Source organism: Cucurbita pepo, chromosome 2, assembly GCF_057944985.1.
Source record: "Cucurbita pepo subsp. pepo isolate OVF chromosome 2, ASM5794498v1, whole genome shotgun sequence".
Taxonomy (NCBI): Eukaryota; Viridiplantae; Streptophyta; class Magnoliopsida; order Cucurbitales; family Cucurbitaceae; genus Cucurbita; species Cucurbita pepo.
The window spans coordinates 4031680-4056520 of record NC_141799.1 but is presented as its reverse complement, the minus strand read 5'-3'; the positions used below and the strand labels follow the sequence as shown (position 1 = coordinate 4056520).

The following is a 24841-nucleotide window of genomic DNA, read 5'->3' as shown; positions in this document are numbered from 1 at the left end:
TTTATGATATAAAATTAATATTAAAATAATACTTTAAGGTATAAAATTAAAATGAATCAAGATAGATCTTGAAATTTTTGAAGGTATAAATCTATTTTACTTTCCTTTCTTATATAAATTAGTTTTTTAGTTATTTTTATAATTATAATAAAAACCTCTTGATTAAGAGAACCATGAAGAAGAACATTGTTGATATCTATTTGTTTCAAAGGCCATCCATGAGAAAGAACCAAGGTAAAACAAACCTTTGGAACTATTTAGCATACAAAACCAACACTCTACAAAAGAATATGAATGGAAATGGAAACAGAAAATGCATCAAACTCGATGTGTTTTCATTTATAGCAGATTTCTGGTTGAAGAATAATCTTGGGTCTCCTCCTTGTGTGTAGAAGTAGAGGAGTCAATCCACGGCCCATCAACTAACGTGCTTTTTTGCATTGGAATGCCTTGTGATGATGTCGAAATGCTAGTCATTGATATGCTATCTTGTGACAGCCTTTCAAAGGCTTTGAACCTTGCATCTTGCTCGACTGCACTGCGCTTGATGATCGGTGCTTGGACCGCAATTTTCCCTTCGAGCATGCTAACTACTGAGGACATGGTTGGCCTAAGAGTCGGAGACGGATTTGTGCATAAGAGAGCTATATGAATCATCCGCATCACCTCTTCTTTCGAGTAATGTGAGTCGAGACTTGGATCAACAAGTTCCAGAACGTTTCCTTGCTCTTGTAGTACATAAGCCTTCAACCAAGTAGAAAAAGTATATGTAAGACCATCGACACTGAACTAAACGACTAATGGCTAAAAGAAAATCAGTTACCCAATCCAGAAGATAAACGAATTCCTCCTTTGGCCTGTAATTTGTGTTGCTTTTCCCACTAACGATCTCCAACGCCACAACTCCAAAGCTATAAACGTCTGCCTTATCAGTTAAGTAACCTCTCATCGCATATTCAGGAGCCATATAACCACTGGAAGGCAAGACGGTAATATAATTATCGTTATCAAGACAATGACTAAACAAATCGACATGAGGACGATAGAGATCGACGTACATTGTGCCTGCAATTCTTGTGCTAATATGGGTGTTCTCCTCCTCATCAAGCCTAGCCAACCCAAAGTCAGAAATCTTGGCACTCAGATTTTTATCAAGTAGCACGTTGGTAGCTTTTATATCCCTATGAACAATTTTCAATACAGATTCTTCATGAAGGTAAGCCAATCCCTTTGCTATTCCCAAGCATATCTTCGTTCGTGTCGTCCAATCCAAGTGTAGTCGTTGCTCATCAGAGCCTTAAAAATGAAAACCATGACATATTATAACCAATAACCTTATTTAGAAACGAACAAAAGTTACAAATATGACAGGCATATCTAAAATTCTTACCAAAAAGGGCACGAGCAAGACTGTTGTTCTCTAGATACTCATATACGAGCAATAACTGGTTTCCTTCAATACAACAACCATAAAGCTTAACAAGATTTGGATGTTGTAATGCAGATATCATGCCGATCTCAGTGACGAATTCTCGGTTTCCTTGCCTTGATTTAGAGGATAGCTGCTTTACAGCAATTGGAGTACCATCCGACAATACACCCTGCCACATATGTTTGGTTTTATGTTGGATTACAAAGTAAACGACATTGCAGGAAAGATGATAGGACATTAGGCAATGATGCAACATAGAGCACAGAGGATAACGCTTCCATAGCTTACCTTGTATACAGGACCGAAACCTCCCTCGCCTATCTTATACGTCGGGTCAAAGTTTTTGGTGGCTGCTTTGATTTGTCTCAAACTGAAATAGCCCGTCTTTAAATCTAGTGCCTTCAATTCTGTAAACAAAAGATTGCAGATTTGTTATCAAAGGAATTTATAAGCTAAACAAAATATTCCACATAGAGTTGACTAAAAATGATTCAGTTTGTCTTTGAAGAAGTCCAAACAAACACATGTATGAACTTGAATTTGAATGTAACAACTCAAGCCCACCACTAGTAGATATTGTCCACTTCGGCCCGTTACGTATCGTCGTCAACTTCGCGATTTTAAAACGCATCTACTAAGGAGAAGTTTTCACACCCTTATAAGAAATGTTTTGTTCCCCTCTCCAACCGATATGGGATCTCACAAATCCACCCATTGGGGGCCTAGCGTCCTCGCTGGCACATCGCCCGGTGTCTGACTCTAATACCATTTGTAACAGTCCAAGCCCACCGCTAGTAGATATTGTCCGCTTCGGCCCGTTATGTATTGTCATCAACTTCACGGTTTTAAAACGCGTCTACTAGGGAGAGATTTCCACACCCTTATAAGGAATGCTTTATTCCCCTCTCCAACCGATGTGGGATAGCACATTGAATAACTCCCTAGCCTAGCCAAGCCCTCTCGTTTCCATTCACTTGTATCTTACCACTGTCTTCAGCGTCCTTTCCACCCAAGTAACCCTTCCATCGAAGAACAGCCAATACCAACACAACAAACACAAAACTACCCACAACAATGCCAGCAATAGCTCCAGCTGATAGCGCTCCAGTATCCACATCAAAGTCTACAATAGCAGAAGAGCATAGCAACCGTTTAGAACTGATAGAATCTCAATGATTGAAAGAGAAAAAACCAGTACACGAAAGTTCTAGAAGTTACCAAAAAAAACATCCTTAAATGACTAACAAAACAAAAGAAGAAAACTTTTACTTGGTGTCACCGTGATCCCAGATATCAAAGGTCCATAAACCCCTCTTCTTGGAATGGCCGTTGTTCCTTTACCAGCCCAATATAAGTGGATCTCCAGAGTACTTCCATTGACCAAGATATTAGGCTCTTCCAAAGTAAAGCTCTCACCAACTCCAACTTCCTTCAATATGTTAAAATCTTTTCTAACCAAATTTCCCTGTTGAGAATGAATACAAAATTTAATATAGTGATTACTCTATTCCTACGCTAAGCATAGAAATATACCAAATATCTTTCCATTTTTCACTCACTTGAATGGAGATATCGAATATGCGCTCTCCCAAGCTGCTGAATGTTTGGTCAGCAGTAAACATTATTTCAGCAAAGTGAAGCTTCACATTGTAACTTCCTCTTCTCAAGCAAAGTCCATAGTACTTGAGCGAAAGAGGTGCGAGTCGAGCGGTTTGGTAGATGCTCGGAATAGACGCATTGCTACTTGTTACTCTGTAATCAGCACTCTCATTTCCCAGGAAAACACCAGTACTGCTATAAGCCCATCTGTCTGAGAAGGAAAGGAAATTGGACTTGCCACCTAGAGTTACATCCTCTTCATATGCATTACCATCAAGCTCCATTCTTTGGCCTCCACAATTTATGAACAAGGAATGAACTACAAGAGAAATTAAAGCCACGTATCAGACATGTAGTTCAATCAGGAATTTGATGGCTGCTACTCGTAGAAGTTTGCGAGTTAAATTAGATTGAGGTACCTTTTAGACCAACTCAATTGTTCTAATCATAAATTTATCAAACTTAAAGAACCTCAAGAACTTTAACTCAATCCAATCACAAAACATTTCCGTTGAGTTATTATGGTCACTTGTTTAAAATTTGTTAACAAAGAAGTGGATAAACATTGAACTAAGATTAGCAATTCAACATTCATTTATTGGAGAATAACAATCTTAAAAAATTAATCAATGAAATAAAATTTAAATAAAACGTCTGTAAGTATATTTTTATCATTGGGAACCTACAAACCAACCATAAAATTTTCATTTATTTAAACTCGACTAAATCCAACCCGTAGGTTTTTTTGGGTCATCGGTTCTCTTTAACACCAATAGCTACTAGTAAAATGCTACCGTTCCGAAAGAGGTAAAAATATCATTCATCTTCACTTACATCGAGTTCCTATAGGACAAGGGAGATCCTTCCTCAAGCACCAAGAAACACTGCAAATTAGAGACTTTAGAACCTACTACACATGAAGTTTAGAAAAAGAAAAAAGCTGTCATATATGGTAGGTAAATTCTCTTACGTTTCATTCATTGCAGATGAATAACTTGAAACCAAGTTCCTGTAAACAACAATGAAATAAGATATATCAGAGAAGTAGAACTACAAATATTAGAACTTTCGCCACAGAAATGGTAGTTATGAAATGGCTTACACATCAGACTGTTGACAACTAGAAACTGGGGACCCTGTAAAATTGTTGTAAGATAAATCTCTGCAATAGATTTTATAATATCATCATCAGGAGCAGACAGAGCAGTTGATAGATAAGAGCTTACATAATTTGAAGAAAGATTTTGTAGTATAAGACTTTAGTATTGAACAGAGAATCATAGAGTTTATACTAACATGCTCCTTTCACTGCTCAAGATCCAGCCTGGTACTTGGCCACTTAATGAGTTGTTGGTCAAAAACCTACATCAAGAAATCATTTCATTTATCACCTTTGCATGTCATGGGCTAAGCAAAAAATACAATCCTTAAACTTTTGGAGTCGTGTCTAACTTCTAAAATGTGTTGAATTCGTTTATGAACTTTCAATTTTGTTTCTAAAAAGTTTTGGACCTATTAGATACAAAATTGAAGTAGACCCAAAAGATTAAGAGCGTATTTGTAACAGTCAAAGTCCACCGCTAGCAGATATTGTCCGTTTTTGGCCCATTACGTATCGCCGTCAGCCTCATGGTTTTAAAACGCGCCTACTAGGGAGAGGTTTCCACACCCTTATAAGGGATGCTTCGTTCCCCTCTACAACCAATGTGAGATCTCACAATCCACCTCCCTTGGGGGCCAGCGTCCTCAGTGGCACACAGCTTGGTGTCTAGCTCTAATACCATTTGTAACAGTCCAAGTCCACCGCTAGCAAATATTGTCTGCTTTGGCGCCGTCAGCCTCACGGTTTTAAAACGCGTATACTAGAAAAAGGTTTCTACACTCTTATAAAGAATGCTTTTGTGAGATCACACTATTAGGCACAACCCAAAAAGTTTAGATACCAAACTTGTAATTTAACGATATATATGAACACTATGAATATGAGCTTACAAGAACCGAGTAACTCCGGCAAGATTCTGAAATGTGTCTGGAATTGGACCACTCAATTCGTTGAAGCTTAGGTCTCTAGAGAAAAACAAAAGTTCCATTGTCAGATGGCATGAACTCATCCAAGAACATTTAAACAAACAAACAAACATGATCATAGAAAAGAAAAATGAATTTCAGCAACTTACAAAGTTTTTAATCTGCTAAACGTTCCAATATATTCTGGAATACGATCCTCGATTAAGCAATTTCTTAAGACCCTGATTAGAAAAGAGAGTTAAAACAAATCAATCTAACAGGAAGGCTTATAAGAAATCAACAATTTATAAGTTTTGCATACAATTCTTCTAAAGCTGTCAATTGAGTCAGATTGGGAAAACTTGTTGCTGGTCCCTTCAAATCGGTTATCCTCCTGAGAAAGAACAAACATTGCTACGTTAGAAATCATTCACCAAATTAATACGGATTCTTCATATCACTAAGCTAAACAACAATGTTAAGTAGTGAAGTGTAGGAATCCTTACAATTCAGTTAAGTTTTTCAACTCAGATATGCCACGAGGAATCGGGTTCTCCATCGAGGTTCCTTGTATATCCCTGCGTATCGACAATTATACATAATCTAAGAGTGCGCTAGATATAGATTATTAAGTCTTCTAGTAACAATCTGTAATTTTTAGGATATTACAGATACTTACAGTCTTTCAAGTTTGGTCCAATTGCCAATAAACTCGGGCAGCTTTCCTGACACATTATTTCCATCTATCCGACTGCAACAACATGTACAAATAATAAATTTTGGAAGACTCAGAAACTTTAAAAAAATTTAAGATGAACTTGAGAATAACTTACAAATCAGTCAAGTTCCTCAAGTTTCCATAAGAGTTTGGAATCGACCCTGTGAAGTTATTTGCACTGAGAAGCCTGTCGATAATGAAAACAGATTTAGCTGTATTCATTGGCTGGTTGAGGTTTAAAGTGAGTTTTGTTAGGTAATGGAGACTGCTGCTTATTTATATTTATAGGTTACTCAACGGTTATACACAGTGAAGCTATATAGGGTAAATGACATATAAAGTAAATGGTGCATAGTTATATGTTAGATAGTTATATATAATAGATGAGTATATCTGGTAAAGTGATATATAGTAAACTGAATCATATATATATACCCCTTAGACAGTTCTTTGAAATTGTACTTTCAGCATTCTTTGTAGTCGCTCTCTCCGACTGTACATACTTAAAGTCATCAATATAAACCTCTAGCCAATATTCCTCCTTACATTTTCTTTCTCTATTTTTTGTGTACATCTAAATCGAGTGTGTGCGTTGTTGTGTGATCCTAACAAGTTTAATATGACTTTTGAACAAGTGAAAAGCGATGTTCAAATACCCATCAAAAACCCGACTCACGAAAGTCAATCTAAACTCACTTTTTAATCATTCAAAAAATCGAAAAGTAAGAATCTTACAATCTTTGCAAGCGGCTCAATCTCCCAAGGCTTTCGGGAAGATTCCCTCCAAGGAGATTGTTTTCCAAAACCCTACAAATGGAAATTTCATTCATCATCAAGCTCTAAAAATCTTCACTACATGAACTTTAATCAATATACTTCAATGACTTACAGATGCTCAAGTGTGGCAATGTCACCAATTTCAGGAGGGATTGAACCACTTAGCCGATTACCCAACATGGATCTACACATAACAGATTCAAAATGAGCTTGCCAAGCTCCATGGACTCGTAAATGAAGAACAATTTATCCCCATTATATGTAATAACTTACAGATCAACAAGAGGAATCCGAGCAAACTCTCTAGGGATTGATCCGGATATTAGATTGCGAGTAAGATCGCTGTATTGTTAGAAGAAGTATCTTAGTATTGAAATGAATCAAAGAACTCAAATGTCAATATTATTCTATAAGGAATGATTATGACTTACATCCGTTGCAGCTGAGTAAGATTTGCAAATGCCGCTGGCATAGTTCCTATTAGATTGAGGCCCTTTAGCCGACTGTAGTAAGAAAACGAGTCGAAAAAGTATCAGACGCGTTTCGTTGGTGATCTGAAATGGAAGCTTTAGCTTAAATTCAAAAGGAAAGTGAAGATCCTTACATGCTAGTGACTCTGCAATCGGTGGCGGTGCAAGTGCAGTTAACCTCTCGCAGAATATCAGTACCGTCGATGATTCTATTGGAAAATCCATCGCCATTAATGCAGGAATTTTGGTGCACATTCCAGTTCAAGTTCCTTAGCTCTCTGGATATTGCTTGAAGGGCTCTCACTGTTGCATTCAGATCATTCATTTAATATATATGTATGTATATATATGCATATGTATATATGTATATGTATATATGTATATATATATGTATATGTGTATATGTACATATATATATATATATAGAAGTAATTTTCATTTTTTTAATACATTAAAAAAAATAAAACATTTAAATAAATTTAATAATAATTCATAAACAATTAAGTCAAATTTCAATATTACAATATAATTTTTTATATTTAAAAATATTTATTTATTTACAAAGTAGGTGTTTATGTATTGAGCTAGGGTGGAGATTTGGGTAAGGTCGGGACAATATTATAATATTGTCCCGAGTTCTATTTAGTTCATGAGAAAAAATCTTTCTCTCACTCTCACTATCACTCTCGTCTCCTATAGATTAAACGAACATTTCTATGCTCAGTATGTATGTCTATAAGGGCAGGAACGAGAATTTGAGTGAGGTCGGGACAATAATATCATATTGTCCTCGACACGGTTTAGCTGGTGGAGAAAAATCTCCGAACGCTCTTAACTAATAAATTTTCTAGCCCATCATTAGAAAAAAGAAAATATCTTTAACTTAATAGGACCACACGTGGGACCAAATTTAAATTGATAAGAAAGTCAAAGTTTGACTATTTGAATAAGAGGAACGTCGACAAAGTTGAATATGCTTACTACAGCATAATCAATAATTGTTATAAATTATATTTTATTATTTATTATTTTAATTAATTATCATGTTTTTTTCCTTACATTTATTGCTCACATATTGAATTATTCTTTAATAAAATCAGACTAAAATAACAAAATTTAATAAGGACTAAAAGGAAACAAACTTCTGGGCGAGGACTAAAATGGAAATAAAACATATTTTAATGAGATATTTATGTCGGGATATTTTCCATGGAAGGTTTCTCGGCAACCAAACAGAATCGCGGAAAACAGAGCAGGTCGGAAAGTTTCCATTTGCAGTCAAAACCAAACAGGAAACACGAAAACAGAGCAATAAGGAATCTGGTGTTGTTTCCTTGTACGTTTTCCCAGTAACCCAACAGAAAAACACAGATTCTTCGAGAAGAAGAGACCAAAACAGATCAAATTTCAACTCTGAATAGAAAGAAAAAAAAACAGAGGAAGCAAAACAGAGCAGAGCAGAGCAGAGCAAATGAAAAGAACAGGGTACCTTCTTGTTCGGGCAGAGGCTGAGCGTGCGATCCAAATCCGACAAGGAAATTGAAAACCAGAAACCCAAAGACAAGAACACGAACACGATTCGAAAAATTGGAAGCCCCGAAATCCATGTCCCAAGTTCCGACCGTCGAACACAGCGAGCAGAGAAACAGAGCATCAACGGAAAAGAACAGTACTGGGAGAGGGCGAGAGAAGGAAGAGATGATGGAATTTAAAGGGTGAGAAGGAAAATACAAACTTCAATTCAATTCAATTCAAAGTATGGGATTTAATGTGACGGATGGAACAGAAGAATTATGTCGGAAATATATGTTTGCCAAATTAAAGGCATAAGACGCCGCCAGTTAGGTTTTTTTTTTTTTTTTTTTTTTTTTTGGGGGGGGGGGGGGGGGGAATATCTATTTTGAGTGGAAGTATTAAAACTTTAAATTGAATTAAACTTTATACTCGAGTAAATTTAATTTATTTATTTATTTATTATTTTTTACTTTCGTGTTTGTAGATAGGCATTGTAACGACCCAGGTCCACCACTAGCAGATATTGTCTTCTTTGGACTTTCCCTTTCGGACTTCCCCTGAACGTTTTGAAATGCGTCTGCTAGGAGAAGGTTTCCTCACCCTTATAAATGGTGATTTGTTCTCCTCCCAAACCAATATGTGACATCACAAGCATCACATATTTTTGTCTAATTTAAGTAGCTTTAAATTTTTATTTTACAATATATTTATATAGACTATGAAACTAATTATAATTATAAAAAAAAAAAACTAAATATTAAGTATATATAAATTATTTTTTATGAATCTTTCTTTAATCTAAATTTTATTCATTAGCTTCGTAATTGAATGTCAACTTTTCATTGGGTGTCCGATGAGATAAGAGTCGAACCTAACCGTTGAGTTCGAGGGTTGTGTATGTACTCCATTAGGGGAACAAAGGGTCATAGTTAAGCATACAAAAAAAAGGGATAGTTGCCTTCGGGTAGAGAGTCAACCCGGCTAGCACGCTAACTATAACATTCAACCACCAAGATCCAGAAAAAAAAAGAGAGGGTCGAACTACCTACAAGGGCGGCAACAACAACCCAATCCTTAAGACAAAGTCTATGGCCAAAACTCGGTGGTGAAAGATCGTTCGAAAGCGAGTAGCTAAGACCCCGATTCGGAAAAAGTTTCCAATAATTTTTCTTAAACTTAAAAAAAAAAACTCATAATTTTTCTCTTTTAAATATCTCTACTTTTAAAAGTATTCTTAAACTTAAAAAAATATATATAGTTTTAATAGTGTTTTAAAAATACTAATATTAATTTCCTTCCACTTTTTTCAAAAAAAATAATTTTAGAATTAATATTTTTTACTAAAGAAAGTCAAAAAAATTCTTACCGTTAACAAAAATTATCTATTAATATTTCATAGATTATCTTCATACTTTTTAATATTACTTTTGAAAATTCAAAAATATTTTTTATTCGTGGTATATAATGGTAAATGTATTTTTTAATTTTTAAAAAATGTTTGAAAGTCTTTTTAAAAAAGTTTAATAATTTTTTTGAAAACTCAAAGGATATTTGTTAAACATTTTTAAACGTTAAAAGTATTTTTGAAACAAAGTATTAACGGTTTTCTTTCCAAACTAACGGTAAATATATTTTTTAAACTTTTTAAAGTATTATTGAAACTTATAATTTATGATTTAACAAGACTTTTAAACTTAGATAATTTATTTTTAAAACTTTTAATATTTAAATGTAGATGTTACAATTTATACCTTATAACTTATGGTAAGTTTTTTATTAAAAAAAAAAACATTAGAAAAAGGATTCTCACGTATATTTGGTATAAAATTGATAGGCAACTGACATTATAATCAGTTATTATTATTATTAGAAATTTGTTTTTTTACACTTTATTTCATTAAATCAATGAGTTTTTAATTTTTCAACATTCATCTAAATAAGGTTTAAATTAATGAAATAAAAAACCTAGTGTAAAAATCGAAGGTAAAAGTTATTTTTTTATTTCTCAATTAGAAAATTCTAAAAATAATTATTAAGATTTATTAACAAAAAGTTAATGTGTCAAAAACAAAAAATCATACTGTTAGATGAACACGACTCTCTTCACAATGGTATGATATTATCCACTTTGAGCATAAGCTCTCATGGCTTTGCTTCTGTCTCCCAAAAGGCCTCACACTAATAGAGATAGTATTATTTGTTTATAAACCCATGATCATTCCCTAAATTAGCCGACGTGGGACTTTCATCATCAAACTTGAGAATGTTTGTTTAATCCACCACACATAGTGTGTAAAAGTTCTCTATTTATAATCAAATAAATTACAAGAATATGAAAATAGTAATACATGGAAATAACAATAAACGGAAAGATATGTATACTAACAAAACAAATATCTAAATATTTGCCTTATATTAAAATAACAAATACTAAACTATAATTTAGTATTAAATATTCTTATCAATTATTACATCATTTAAAAATAATTAAAAATAATATAATATAAGGTCTAACGGCAATAAAAATTATTTTTAAAAAGTCACTATAATTTATTTAATTTTGCTTATGAGTAACTCAAATTTTAATTTTTTAAAATTAAGGACAAAATTGAAAATTAGCGAAATAAATAAGGATTATTTGCATGGAATTAGGCCAAAAGTATTGCCCTCCAAAGTTGGCCAAGTCAATTGGGGAAAATATTAAAAATAAAAGTTTCGTACAGATATTATAAATTAGATAATAATAATAATAATTATTATTATTATTATTATTTTGTAAATGAAGAAAAAAAAATTATTAATTATACATTATTAATTATTATTATTATTAATTTAATGTTAAGTCGAAGCCGGCGGCTGTGGAGAAACCGTACTTGTGCAATGTTCAACGGAAGAGTCAAACCTCGATTGCATGGCCGACTATAAAAATATTATAAACGCTTTATCTTTATCCTTTATTTATTTAGCTATAAAATATTTTAAAATTTAACTTTTTTTTTTTTTTTTTCATTTACAAAATATTAAATCACTAATATTTTTCAATACTATTGATAATGACTCGACTTTCTAAAATTCTAGATTGATTTAGGCTCGTTGTCATATGCAATATGAAGGACGACGATAGGTACGTCACAAACTCAAATATTTACAATAAGCTTTCCTCGTCTTCGTCTCTGCAATATTTGTCATTTATTTTTGTTGGGATCGAAATTTATTATTATTTTTTAAAAAATAGTTATCGTAAAATTTTCACGTTTTTAATATAATATTTATTAAAATATTTTAAAAAATCATAATAAATCAATATATTTCATTTTAATTTTTAATACTAAATTTAATCTTATAAATTTTTAAAAAATTATAGAACATAATTCGTAATTTAAATCTGTCATAAATATTAATTTAGATGGGATGAGGAATATAATCTCGTTAAATACTATTATATATATATATATAATTAAAACCATTAAACACTTTAAAAAAACAACTTGGGATTGGATTCAAATTGGTGGCTGTGGATCATACCAGGAAACATCCTTAAATGGTCGGCCACCATTTTTTGAACCAGACAAAAGCGTTGTCCTTTTTGGGTGACTTTTTAATCCTTGACCCTCAAAACGATGGCTTCATAGCCATCCCTCAAGTACTGTTGTCTACACCATTTGGTCTATTGTTCTCGATCTATCGTTTAATGACGACGTATTAAATTATAATAAAAAACGTTAAATTCATAGACTAAAACTTTTCTGTTACACCAACCCTAAAGGTTCAATTAAAAACCCGAGACATATAATAAGTCGTTTGACACTACCAAGTCTATCTCGATATATGCATGCATTTGTTGCATCAACTAGCAATGTTAGGCATGGAAAATATTCGGCTTTAAAAAGAACTTTTTTAAAAAATATATTCTTAAATCTTTTAACCACTTTCAAAAATTTCAATAATATTATGACTTTTCAAATAAGGGTACCATAAAAAATTAACGTTTTTCATGAAAAAAAAATTAATGGCTTCTTATCGGCAGGTTGGCGGAGTTGCTTTCAGGTGCGGAAATCATTGGTGCTCGATCTAATGGTATTTTTATTAGAATTTTATCTATCACTGTAAGATTTCTATTCGAGATCACTATAGTTCATTTTTGGGCGGCTATGGAACGAACGACCATCTGTAAGTAATAGAGTAGGGTGGGTCGTACAACATAGATTGTGACTGGTCTTCCTAACCACATACGTAAGAATATCTTTTTAAAGGTAAAGTTTTATATTCTCGTAAACGGTTCTCGTGGAAAAATAAGTCTTAATTTTCAAACATCTAAATCCGTAAGCATCAAAGTTTGACCGAAAAAGGCAAAAAAAAAAAAAAAAATAATAATAATAATAATAAAAAAGGAGGAGGACAACATTAAAGGAGGAATCATTGAATTTTATATCATATTATATAATTAATAAATCGAATTTATACCCAAACCTTTCTTATAACAATATAACCTATGGTTAGAGAGATGCATGACATGTGATACATTAATATATTTTAAAGCATTTTTAGGTTACATAAATATAATTATTTCTTAACCAAACACGGTTTTCCAAATTTTACTGGTCTAATCAATAAATTTTAATTATTAAATTGATTAGCAATAAATAAATAAAAGTAAGAAGACAAAAAAGACCTTGAAATTTAGAATATATTATATTCTTGAAATTCTAAATTAAACCTAATTTTCCTCCCTCTTGTTCCCTGCCCATCAATTCGCCGTCTAATTTCCAAATTAAATTAAAAAAAAAAAAGAAACGTGTCGGCTAATGATTGGAAAAGACAAAAATTTATTATTTTTAAAGATTAAATTATATAAAAAAAATCTTATTTGTATTTTTTTATAATTTAAAAGTATTTTCTATCATTTATACAAAATTCACTATTTTCTAGTAATTTTTGTATTTATATATATATATATTATTTCATAATTTTTTCTTATTTATTCTCCAATAATCCTTAAAACTAATTTTTAATAAAAAAAAATTTATGGTCGGGTTGAATTGAGTTCATTATTTAATTTTTTCAACTGAAAAAATTTACATTTTTAACCCAATCCAATCTAACCCTCGAGCATTTTGTAGCTTCAGCTTCAAGTATCCCACCCTATTCTATTTATTTATTATTTATTATTATTATTATTTTATTTACTTTAAAAGTTTTAGATAATTATGAATTAGGTTTATAATTCATTTGAAAATAAGCATTTAAAACATTAGTAAAGGCATAAAAATTAATACATACTAATCAATATACTTAACTCGCCTCCAGCCTGTAATTGTTTATTATTTTTTTATTCCTCCAAATAAAAACTAAAAATTAATAAATATAATATTAAAAAAATACACTACATAGACATAAATTAGACAGACAACTTGACCTATATATATATATATATTGGGTGTTAAAATTTATTATTTTATTAAAAAAAAAAAAAGAATATTTTTGAAAACAATATATCTGAATTATATTTAAAAAAAATATATCTGGAACACCAAAACATGACATTTCTTTTGTCTCCATACATTTCAATTATTCAATTGTTGAATTTATTTATTTATTTATTTATCAAATTTAATTAATTTACGCGTCTTTTTGTGTTGCTGCATTTTTGTTGACGCTTCAGTATTCAAGTCCCAATATTTAAATTTACCTTACTTTTATATATATATATATATATATATATATATATATATATATATATATATATATATATATATATATATATATATATATATATATATTTTAACTTCTTCCCTTCCCGAGCACGTGCGATGAAGCGGTAGACAATTAAGTAAAATTCAATATTTAAAATAATTCGATCTGTGGATCAACGATATCGTGAAAAAGGTTGTAATGCTAGAAGAATTGTTACTGCAAAATTTAATTGATGGGCGGATAATATTTTTGTGGTAAAAGTCGTAATGTCAAAGGAACCGATATCGCATAATTTTAAGTCAATCTACTACAGTATGGTTGTGGTAAAGGTCGTAAAGCTAGAGGAATCATTACCGCATAGTTTAAGTTGATCTATTTTTGTAGTAAAGATGGTAATGTCAGAGAATCGTAGAGTTTAAAGCACTTAAGGTTCAGATTTTAAAACCCATTTTATGATTCTTTTTCTTTAGTTTTGGCTGTTGTTAATCAAACGCGTAGATACGATGATAATTTGGAGGATGTTCGAGTAATTGAAAAAAAAACTTTATTAAATTTATGAACGAAACCTAGGCTTAAGTGACGGTTAGAATATACATGCAATTCTACGAATCATACCATTAAAAGAAAGAGGAAATTAGACTCGAGTGCTTGAAAATCTTTCAAGAATAGGAAAATTCAGAAACAGGGTTGTCCGTCTTTGGAAACACCACTTCCTGTCCAACTTACATGTGTTCAACATGTTGCCAACGTTCATCTTGACCTTAGACCTCACTCGTGATTTCCTCTCCTCGACCCCTCGAAAAAAGGTGGATGCTCCTCTAGGTAGGAGCAAATTCACTTTAGGTGTTCGGCGCTCACTCTGCGAATGAAGAAACACCAAACACATCTCAAACTTTTTGTTCCTATTGGTAGATGGAAACAATGTAATAATCAACACCCACTGTCAGCAAATATTGTCCGTACTTTGGTCATTACTATCCAAACCCACTATTAGCACATATTGTCCGTACTTTGGCCATTAGTATTAGCCTCACAGTTTTAAAATGAGTCATTTAGGGGGAGGTTTCAACACCCTGAATGGTTCGGTCCCATCTCCAACCGATGTGGGATCTCACAATCCACCTCTTTGCCGCCCAACGTCCTTGCTGACACATCGTCCTTTGTTTTACTCTAATACCATTTGTAATAGCTCAAGCCTACTGCTAGCGAATATTGTTTGCTTTGGGAGAGGTTTCTACGTCAGTACAATAATTCCTTTATGTAATTAATATGAGAGCGTAAATAATTAGTTTACTTGTAATTAATTAATTTTTGGATTTACAATTTTATTTTTATAAAAAGATATTTGAAAGTAATTTCAAGTCACTTCCAAAAGAGTATAAGTTGACTTTGTTTATTCGTCGTTCCACTATTCCCAATCTTTCTCTCATTTCTCTCTCTGTTTAGTATTAAATTGAAACTCACCGATGAGGAAACAAAGGGCGGTTTTCTTTTCATTCAGACCTTCCTCCAACCGCAACTTCTCTCCGCCGGAAAACTCACAACTGCCGTTCCTCCGCCACTTCCGAGCCATGTTTTCGGCTCCTTCTCTCACCGTCGCTTTTCTCCTATCTCTCTGCTTCATTACTCTCGCGTCCGCCGCTACTCGCCTCCCGGCCGACGAAGGTACGATACGACGTCATATTGGACGCAGATCTAGTCTTCGCAACAGTAAGCGGACTTTAATTTTAATTTTAATTTTAGGTTTTTGATTTGATTTCAGTCGAGGCGCTGAGGGAGATCGGAAAGACGTTGGGGAAGACGGACTGGAATTTTGACGCCGATCCATGCGGCGGTGTTAGCAGCGGTTGGATATCGACTTCTGCGCAATTCGACCCTAATTTTGACAATAAAGTCATCTGCGACTGCACGTTCCAGAACAATACCGTCTGTCACGTCACTAACATGTACGCTCCTTCTCTCTCCATCTTCACTTTTTGTTCAACTTTTTGGATCATCATTTTCGATTCTGATTTTTCCTTTTTGTTTTTTGGATTACTTAATTTTTGTAATTTTTGGTTGAAAAACTTGGCCGGTAAATTGAGTATAAACAGGGGAGATGAGTGTAAATTTCTTGTCCAGTAGCTAAGTCGAGTCTGCTGGAGGGCAAAAGTCCCTCCTAATTTAGGGAATGATCATAAGTTTACAATCAAGAAATACTATCTCATTGATATAGGAGGCATTTGGATGAATTCTAAAGCACAGCCACGAAAACTTATGCTTAAAATGGACAATATCATACGATTGGGAGAGTCATAATTTGATTCACCACATTTTTATATATAAATACAAATTTTAAATTTAAGGTGCAATATTAAATTGATTTGAGTTTTTTTGTTTTTGTTTTAAAATTAGGTTGAATATTATGTAATTATTGAGTTTTTTGTGATATTTAAATTATTTACTATTTTTGAAGACAAATGTTTTTTTTTATAAAAGTATATAAAAATGAAACAAAAAAAATTAAAAGTTAAAATTTAATTTAATGTGAAAACTATATATTTTTTTTTAAAAGATCAAACTAATTACCCATCAAAAGCTTTTATAATTAAAGTTAGATGACAAAAAAATAAAATAATTTTGAATAAGAAAATAATTATTTTTTTGTATAATTATTAAATTAAACCCACTTGGTATTTGATTTATTGAAGTATCGATATCAAAATAAGAAAAAAAAAAAAGAGAGAAAAAGAAGTTGGCGCCTTCGTTCGCCAACTAATTGCTGGTTTTTCAAATCCGGTGGGTCCCACGTCGGCATCTGGACAACTGGATAAAGATATAAAAATATTATTAATAAGATAAGAAATATTAAAATATAATAATTAATATTGTTTACCAGTCAACTATGCCACGTAGGATCTCTGACTATCTCTAACCGCGGTTCTTGTTTGACCTTAGACTTGGTTAACCATGTACACCCACGTGACGGCCTTTAATAATTATATATATATATGTATAGAACTCATTTCTTATTTTGTATATTTCTTTTCAGAGTATACAAATCTTTAAACAATAATTATATACAAAATTATAATAATTTGTTTCCGTTGGTGGCATTGCAGTCTGCTAAAGGCGCAGAACCTTCCAGGTACTCTGCCACCGCAAATAGTGAGGCTGCCTTTCCTGCAGCAACTGTAAGTACTGTTTTTTGTTGGTTAATTCCTTTACCTCGCACTGTTTCTCATCTGCTTCATTCATGAATTGCCCATCATAATTCATTCCTCCTTTCTTCTCTCTCTGTTAATCCAGTGATCTCACCCGCAACTTCCTCAACGGTCCAATCCCTCCAGAATGGGGTTCCACCAAGCTCCTCAACATGTATTTTCTATCCCCAAGTTTCTATGTTGTCTTCAGATTGTGATTTTTTATGTGGCTTATGTTTATGGCTAACTTTACAGTTCCCTTCTTGGAAATCGATTGACGGGTTCAATACCAAAAACGATTGGCAACATCAGCACTCTTGTAGAGTTGTAAGTTCTGGTTACCCAATGGATTGTTTATGTTCATTTTGGGTTTTTAATTAGTGGGTAGGAGACTAATGTTACTGGTTTTTGCTCGCTTAGGGTCTTGGAAATGAATCATTTATCTGGAAGTCTACCTCCAGAACTTGGAAATTTGCCCAGCTTATCAAGATTGTAAGGCCCCTCATCTCTGAGTTTTCTCATTGTCTTTCAATTCTCTTTACTTATAATGATTTGGACATCTAGGATAGCTTTCTGATGATCTATCTTTACTTTTGATTGTTGTGATGTAGACTTCTTACCTCAAACAACTTTTCTGGGGAGCTCCCATCTTCACTGGCAAGGATAGCCTCATTGACGGACTTGTAAGCTTTTGAAATTTTCTTGAACCCTTCATTTCGTTTGTTTAATTTTGAGAAACCGAATGAATGAATGAATGAATAAAACAATCTTCTCATTGTGACAATGCAGTCGAATTAGCGATAATAACTTCACAGGGCCAATACCAAAGTTTGTACAGAATTGGACGGCTCTTGGGAAACTGTGAGAATTTTTTCTCTAGTCTAGTTACTAACAGGTTTACTTGTTTGCTAATCTCTTAACTTACTCAACTAATTTACTTGTGACAGAGCAATTCAGGCAAGCGGATTGAGTGGGCCAATTCCTTCTGAAATTGGACTTTTGACAAACTTAACTGATGTGTGAGTTTGCCTCACGTTGCTCGTGGTTTATAAGTTAGAGTACTGCATGTTTCGATTTATTCATATTTGAGTTGCAAAATGCAGGAGAATCAGTGATTTGAGTGGAGGTTCATCACCCTTTCCGCCCCTCAATACTTTGACAAAATTGAAAGCCTTGTAAGTGAATCCCTCTGTGAAAACTTGAAGAAATCCATGTACGTAATTCCAGCTATTTATTTAGTTTATGGCTGTCTATAGGATATTGAGGAGTTGCAATATAGCTGAAGGGCTACCGGGCAATCTTGCTGGGTTGACAGCGTTGAAAACCTTGTCAGTAAAATTTCACTCTCTGTTCTTCCTATATGTTATATCATGATTAAGCACAGTCTCATGAATTTTCAGAAGATGGTTAATTTCTTGTAATGGTTAATTTCAATATTTCACTGCACAAATGACTTACAAGACAAATATCCGCATCCGTCCCTTGCTTTCATCATAAAAGAAAACCAATAGTATGCCTTGGTTATGTTGAAATAGTAAAAGTAACTTCCTTGGGTCAGTTATTGAAATATTGGAAGTTTAATGTTTAGTTATTCTTCACTGTTCTTCGGCAATACATTTTATTATTTTTTTGCTAAATTTCTTCTGCAGAGACTTCAGCTTCAACAAAATTACTGGACCAATACCTGTCAGCTTTGAAGCTTTGAAAAAAGTGGATAGCATGTAAGTGAAGTAATCAGCAACTTGAAATTCTATACCTTAACTGTAGATAGTTCTTTACATAACTCGGGGGATAAGACTGAGTATTTTCCGGTTATTGTAGTTCTTTTTGTTTATACTATAATCTCAATGTGTATAGATCTCGATATTGAGTAAAATGTTTGAATTTGATTGTAACCTGGATTATCTGGTAGCAACATCTTTATAATTTCTTTCGTTAAAAAAAAAAAAAAAATACAATGCCCTTATTCCTATTGTCAAAAGCTTATTAGTTGCACTGATAATCTGATATTTTCTTGTTTAGATATTTAACTGGAAACTTGCTAAATGGATCGGTGCCCACTTGGATGCTACAGCAAGGAGAAAGCATGTAAGTTTCTTTTCCAAATGTTAAGTTAACAGTTTAAAAGGTTAAGTATAGTTTATTGCTCTAATTAACATTCCTATGGTTGTTTTCTCTTTGGATGTAAGGGAAGAGCTGGCTTTTGTTCTTCCTAATATATCTGATTGTTGTTCTTTTTTACAGTGATCTCTCTTATAACAAATTTACTACTCAGAGAAATGGCCAGAACACTGGTTGTCAATCTCGAAATTTGTAAGTATGCTTTTATTTTTATATAAATTTTTTATAACTCATGAGAAGTACTCTATCCAATCTCCTTTGTTCCATGCAGAAACCTGTTTGCGAGCTCTTCCCAGGACAATAATTCGTGAGTTTTTTTCTTCTTTGAGTTGGCTTGTTGCTTGAATTTTCTAATATTTTAATGACCATCGAGCTTGTTCTTGTTTTAGCAGCGGAACAGTTTCATGTTTACCAAGCACTTGTGGAAGAAGTGAGTTGAAATCTTGTTTTTCTAGCATTGTTTTTACTGTTGGAGGGATAGGGAAAATGGTAAATTTTAGAAATTATATTTGGTGGTTTTTCATTGCTGTAAGTAATGTGTAAATGCTAAAGAATAAGGAGTGCATTCAAGATCTCTCGATAGCCTTTCAAACGTTGAAATATAGATGATGTTGCTATTTAAAAGTGGCATTGATATGTTAATAATAATTCTGAAAAAATACATTAATCAGTTTGAAACTAAATATGGTCTTGTTCTTGCAGCTTCGTACTCTCTCCATATCAACTGTGGTGGGAAGGAAGAATTAATTAACGGAACAACCACATTTGTTGCAGACACAAACACTGGCAAATCATCATTGTTTTTCCAAGGTGGAGAAAATTGGGGATTTAGTAGCACTGGTAATTTTATGGACGACGATCGCTCAACAGACGACTTTATTGCATTAAATATATCCGCTCTCTCAATGCCAAATCCTGAATTGTACGTGAGGGCACGTATTTCACCGATTTCTCTTACTTACTATGCATATTGCATGGGTAGTGGAAACTACACAGTGGGCCTCCATTTCGCTGAGATAGCGTTTACTAATGACAAATCTTATAGAAGCCTCGGCAGACGCTTATTTGATGTCTATGTTCAGGTAAATAGATACTGTGGCTCAGATCATGCAGAAATTATCTGATATTTAGCCCCTTTTAGTATATCTTTGTATAATATTTTTTCTGTATGGTTAGCTTCTTCTGGTACCGAATTTACTGATTACTTCGTTAGCTTGAATTTTTTTTATTTATTTATCTCCAATGTTGCAGGGAAAGCTGGAGTTGAAGGATTTTAATATTGCAGATGCTGCAGGTGGTATTGGCAAACCTATTGTAAAGAAATTCACCGTTCCTGTGACTAATGGTACTATAGAGATTCGCCTATTTTGGGCTGGGAAGGGGACATTTGCAATCCCTGTGAGAGGGGTTTATGGTCCTTTGATTTCTGCCATTTCGGTTGATCCTGGTTGGTAGACCCATCTTTCGGCCTACCCTTTATTTGATGAGAAGTTTTTGTTACTTATATAAGTCTGTAACCTTATATGGTAGGTTTAATATAATTATTGTTTCCTTCTCTCCAAACAGACTTTGTGCCACCATCAGAAGGTGGAAAGGGCATATCTGCTGGTGCAGTGGTTGGAATTGTGGCTGCTGCTGTTATCTTTGTTATCATCTTTGTTCTTGGAGTCTTGTGGTGGTTAGGCTGCCTAAGAAAGAAGAGCACACTTGAACAAGGTAAATTTTAAAGACTTTTTCAACCTGTCTTTGGATTCTAATGTTACCTACATTTTGCAATGTCTTTGGATGTGAATGAAATCATATATATTGTCCTCATGTCGAGAACGTCCACATTATTATGCTGATAAAAATAATCATCAATTTAACTTTTTCACTTTTATATGCTTGTTTTACAGAGTTGAAGGGTCTAGATCTAGGAACAGGTTCATTTCCATTAAGACAAATTCGAGCTGCCACGAATAATTTTGACGCTGCCAATAAGATTGGAGAAGGTGGTTTTGGTCCTGTCTACAAGGTGTTACTGTTGTTTGGATTTCATTATTTCATCATTTCTTCCATAGATTTATATTTTTGGTGTTAAGTTCTGTGTTTGGAATTGCAGGGTGTTCTTCAAGATGGCACTGTAATTGCAGTGAAGCAACTTTCTTCCAAGTCGAAGCAAGGAAATCGCGAATTTGTGAATGAAATAGGCATGATATCTGCATTGCAACACCCTCATCTAGTGAAGCTTCATGGATGCTGTATTGAAGCAAATCAACTTTTGCTAGTATACGAGTATCTGGAAAATAATAGCCTTGCTCGTGCCTTGTTCGGTAAAAATATATATATATATTTTTTAAATTATAATGGTGATGACATTAATGGATGTAATAAGCATCTCTGCAAATTTGGTATATTATAGGACCTGAAGAATTCCAACTGAAACTGGATTGGGCAACTAGGCAGAAGATTTGTGTTGGTATAGCTAGAGGTTTAGCATATCTTCACGAGGAGTCGAGACTAAAGATTGTTCACCGAGACATCAAAGCTACCAACGTTTTGCTCGATAAAAATCTCAACCCCAAGATTTCTGACTTTGGTTTGGCGAAGCTGGACGAAGAAGAAAATACACACATCAGCACGCGGGTTGCTGGAACCTTGTGAGTTACCATACATACTTTTACAATGTAGAATATTTGCTAGCGATGTGCTTGGGCTGTTACAATGGTATCAAAGCCATACACCGGGCAGTGTGCCAACGAGGACGTTGGGCCCCCAAGGGGGTGGATTGTGAGATCCCACGTTAGTTGGAGAGGGGAACAAAACATTCCTTACAAGGGTGAAAACCCCTTTCTAGTAGACGCGTTTTAAAACTCTGAGGGAAAGCCTACAAAGGACAATATCTGCTAAATTTGATGAAATGTATTATCCAAATATTCACACCATCCTTCCATTGTTTTGCAGTGGGTATATGGCACCAGAATATGCCATGCGGGGCTACTTAACCGACAAAGCAGATGTTTACAGCTTTGGCATTGTGGCTTTGGAAATAGTCAGTGGTAGAAGCAACACAAGTTACCGAACCAAGGATGATTGCTTTTACCTTCTAGACCATGTGAGTTAACTCCGTCTTTTATACCTTATGCACATCCATTGTGTTCTATTATAATTTATTACACCAGAAATTTTTAGAAAACATATTTTCCTGTTTCTATAACCATGTCATGCAATTTTGATGCGGAGTGTCCCAATCGCGTTCTTACGGATTGTTTGTAAGCGATCGTGCGGCACTCACTCTCTCCACTGAGTGTGTCAGCCCACTCGATGGGCTCGAAATTGTGTCACCTTCGGCCTGACGACGTCCTCTGGCTCTGCTTTGAGAAGCAAGTTTTAGAAAACGGGGACAGGGAAAATGTTAAATGGGTGGTATAAGAAAAGAAAGAAACACTACGACTTAAATAACAAATAACTCAGGGTAGAAAGAATTGACGACCAGTTGCACCCCCTATAGTACATTATGAGGCATTTCATGTCTACTAGGCGTAGACATAATTCTGCCGAAATGTCATACACTTAATATGAATACGAGTATGGCCATGACACGGGCATGCAGCTATGGACAACACGTCTTGGATAAGTATGGCCATGACACGGAACACGAGTTTGTCGTAGGCTTTAAACTCAGTTACACTCGATTACTTATCTGCTATGGGAATAATGCTTTCCATAAATCGATAATAGTTATTCTGATTTTGATCTTGGATTTGCTAGGTTTGAGTATGACAACCAAACTTGTGGCGTTGTGTTCTATTTCCTAAGTTTTGATTGAGCTGATTACTCTGGAACATGATGTTTTATACTAGTAAATGAAACCTGTTATCAGAGCTAGTAGACTGAAGCCATTTATATCCCTCTATTCTCAGGCTAATACTCTAAAGGAGAAGGACAGTTTACTAGAGCTCGTGGATACGCGGTTAGGCTCCGAATTCAACAAGCGAGAGGCGATGACGATGATCACTGTTGCTCTACAATGCACGAACGTCATTGCTGCAGACCGACCTACGATGTCATCCGTGGTGAGCATGCTGGAAGGGAAGATTGCTGTAAAGGAGGTGGTTTCAGATCCTAGTGTCTCAAAACAAGATATGAACGCAATGTGGAGCCAAATCTATCGACAGAAAGGGGAAAACACGGGCGAGGGCCAGACGCAAAGTATGTCGATGGATGGTCCGTGGACTGGTTCTTCAACTACTGCCAGTGATCTCTACCCCATCAACATGGATTCTAAATACTTGGAGAATAGGAACTAAGGTTGATATGATTTTTGGTTGCATATATGTAACTATGTTGTTAGCCTTCAAATGCCTCGACGTATGCTTACTTTTTGCTTGTTCTACAAATTCTTTTTCCCCTGTTCATGTGGCTGTACTGAGAGCCAAAATGGCCAATCCTTGTATATTTCAAATTCTTACAACTTTGCTGTTTTAAAACGATGTTTAAATGAATGTTAAATTGATGTTTAATTCTTATTCATATGTAATTTCATTTTTTTAAAATTACATTAAAAACTTTATTTAAATTAAAATAAATATTTGAATATATAATTATATGGTAACTAAATTATTGTTCAGTTATGTTCAAACAAAAAATAATAAAAAATTTTAAATACGCAATTAATTGATTGGTTGGTAAGAAAGATAATGCAAAATTTAAATTTTAACATTTCATGAAAAGAAAAAACGAATTGGAATAAGGAAAAATGAATTGATTGGTTTCAGTTTTTACAGGTAATAATTACTTTTGATTACTAAACATTTTATATAGAATAATGATTTATTCTCTATATTTGAAAATTTTATAATACTTTTTTAACTCTTTTTCTATGGTAATAATGGTGAGATGTTTGTAAGAATATAGAAACTTCTCCCTAATAGAAGCGTTTTAAAACCGTAAGACTAACAAATATACGTAACAAACTAAAACGAATAATATTTATTAGTAGTTAGCCAATAATTGAGTATCAATTTTTATCCTGTATTGACACATAAAACGTGGTTAAACCAACCCAACCTATGCAATTTGTGTCGGGTTCAAATAAATAAAAAATTTATGGATCGAGTGGTTCATGAGTTACCCTAAAATTAAATTGAGTTGAATCAAATCCACCTATATATATATATATACATATATATATATATTTATTTATTTATTTTATTTCATAATTATTTTTTAACTATTATCCTTTATGGTAATTTTTTATAATATATATTAAAATTAAGTTGTAAATCTTAAATACCGAAAATAAATAAATAAATAAATGTTTTTAAACTAACATTTTAATTTGATT

General features: G+C 33.5%; 2 protein-coding genes across 4 annotated transcripts; one reads left to right on the top strand and one right to left on the bottom strand.

Moving 5' to 3' along the window:
- Positions 1-174: 174 nt before the first annotated feature.
- Positions 175-8723, bottom strand: LOC111789410 (putative LRR receptor-like serine/threonine-protein kinase At1g53440). Of its 2 annotated transcripts, XM_023670175.2 has the most exons (24): positions 8493-8710; positions 7138-7306; positions 6965-7036; positions 6807-6875; positions 6646-6717; positions 6492-6563; positions 5872-5943; positions 5718-5789; positions 5545-5616; positions 5361-5432; positions 5209-5280; positions 5024-5098; positions 4328-4393; positions 4134-4193; positions 4002-4040; positions 3866-3915; positions 2992-3350; positions 2702-2897; positions 2418-2555; positions 1721-1839; positions 1391-1601; positions 1059-1296; positions 824-974; positions 175-744 (listed from the first exon to the last, which is right to left on the bottom strand). In XM_023670175.2, exons 1-24 carry the CDS (start codon positions 8608-8610, stop codon positions 340-342), a joined length of 3039 nt encoding a protein of 1012 aa, XP_023525943.2. In that variant the 5' UTR covers positions 8611-8710; the 3' UTR covers positions 175-339. The 2 variants fall into 2 exon arrangements, with proteins under 2 accessions (XP_023525943.2, XP_023525942.2); XM_023670174.2 differs by having other exon boundaries at positions 824-1296; positions 8493-8723.
- Positions 8724-15655: 6932 nt separating this feature from the next.
- LOC111789087 (putative leucine-rich repeat receptor-like serine/threonine-protein kinase At3g14840) lies at positions 15656-24027 on the top strand. 2 transcript variants are annotated; one of them, XM_023669733.2, is made up of 24 exons: positions 15656-15877; positions 15975-16158; positions 17314-17385; positions 17501-17569; positions 17650-17721; positions 17815-17886; positions 18006-18077; positions 18184-18255; positions 18342-18413; positions 18498-18569; positions 18651-18722; positions 19044-19115; positions 19417-19482; positions 19639-19707; positions 19787-19822; positions 19908-19945; positions 20218-20597; positions 20767-20962; positions 21082-21231; positions 21411-21529; positions 21617-21827; positions 21917-22154; positions 22459-22609; positions 23418-24027. In XM_023669733.2, the coding sequence occupies exons 1-24, from the start codon at positions 15679-15681 to the stop codon at positions 23802-23804; spliced, it is 3141 nt and encodes a 1046-aa protein (XP_023525501.2). In that variant the 5' UTR covers positions 15656-15678; the 3' UTR covers positions 23805-24027. The 2 variants fall into 2 exon arrangements, with proteins under 2 accessions (XP_023525501.2, XP_023525500.2); XM_023669732.2 differs by having other exon boundaries at positions 15657-15877; positions 19905-19945.
- The last annotated feature ends 814 nt before the right edge of the window (positions 24028-24841 follow it).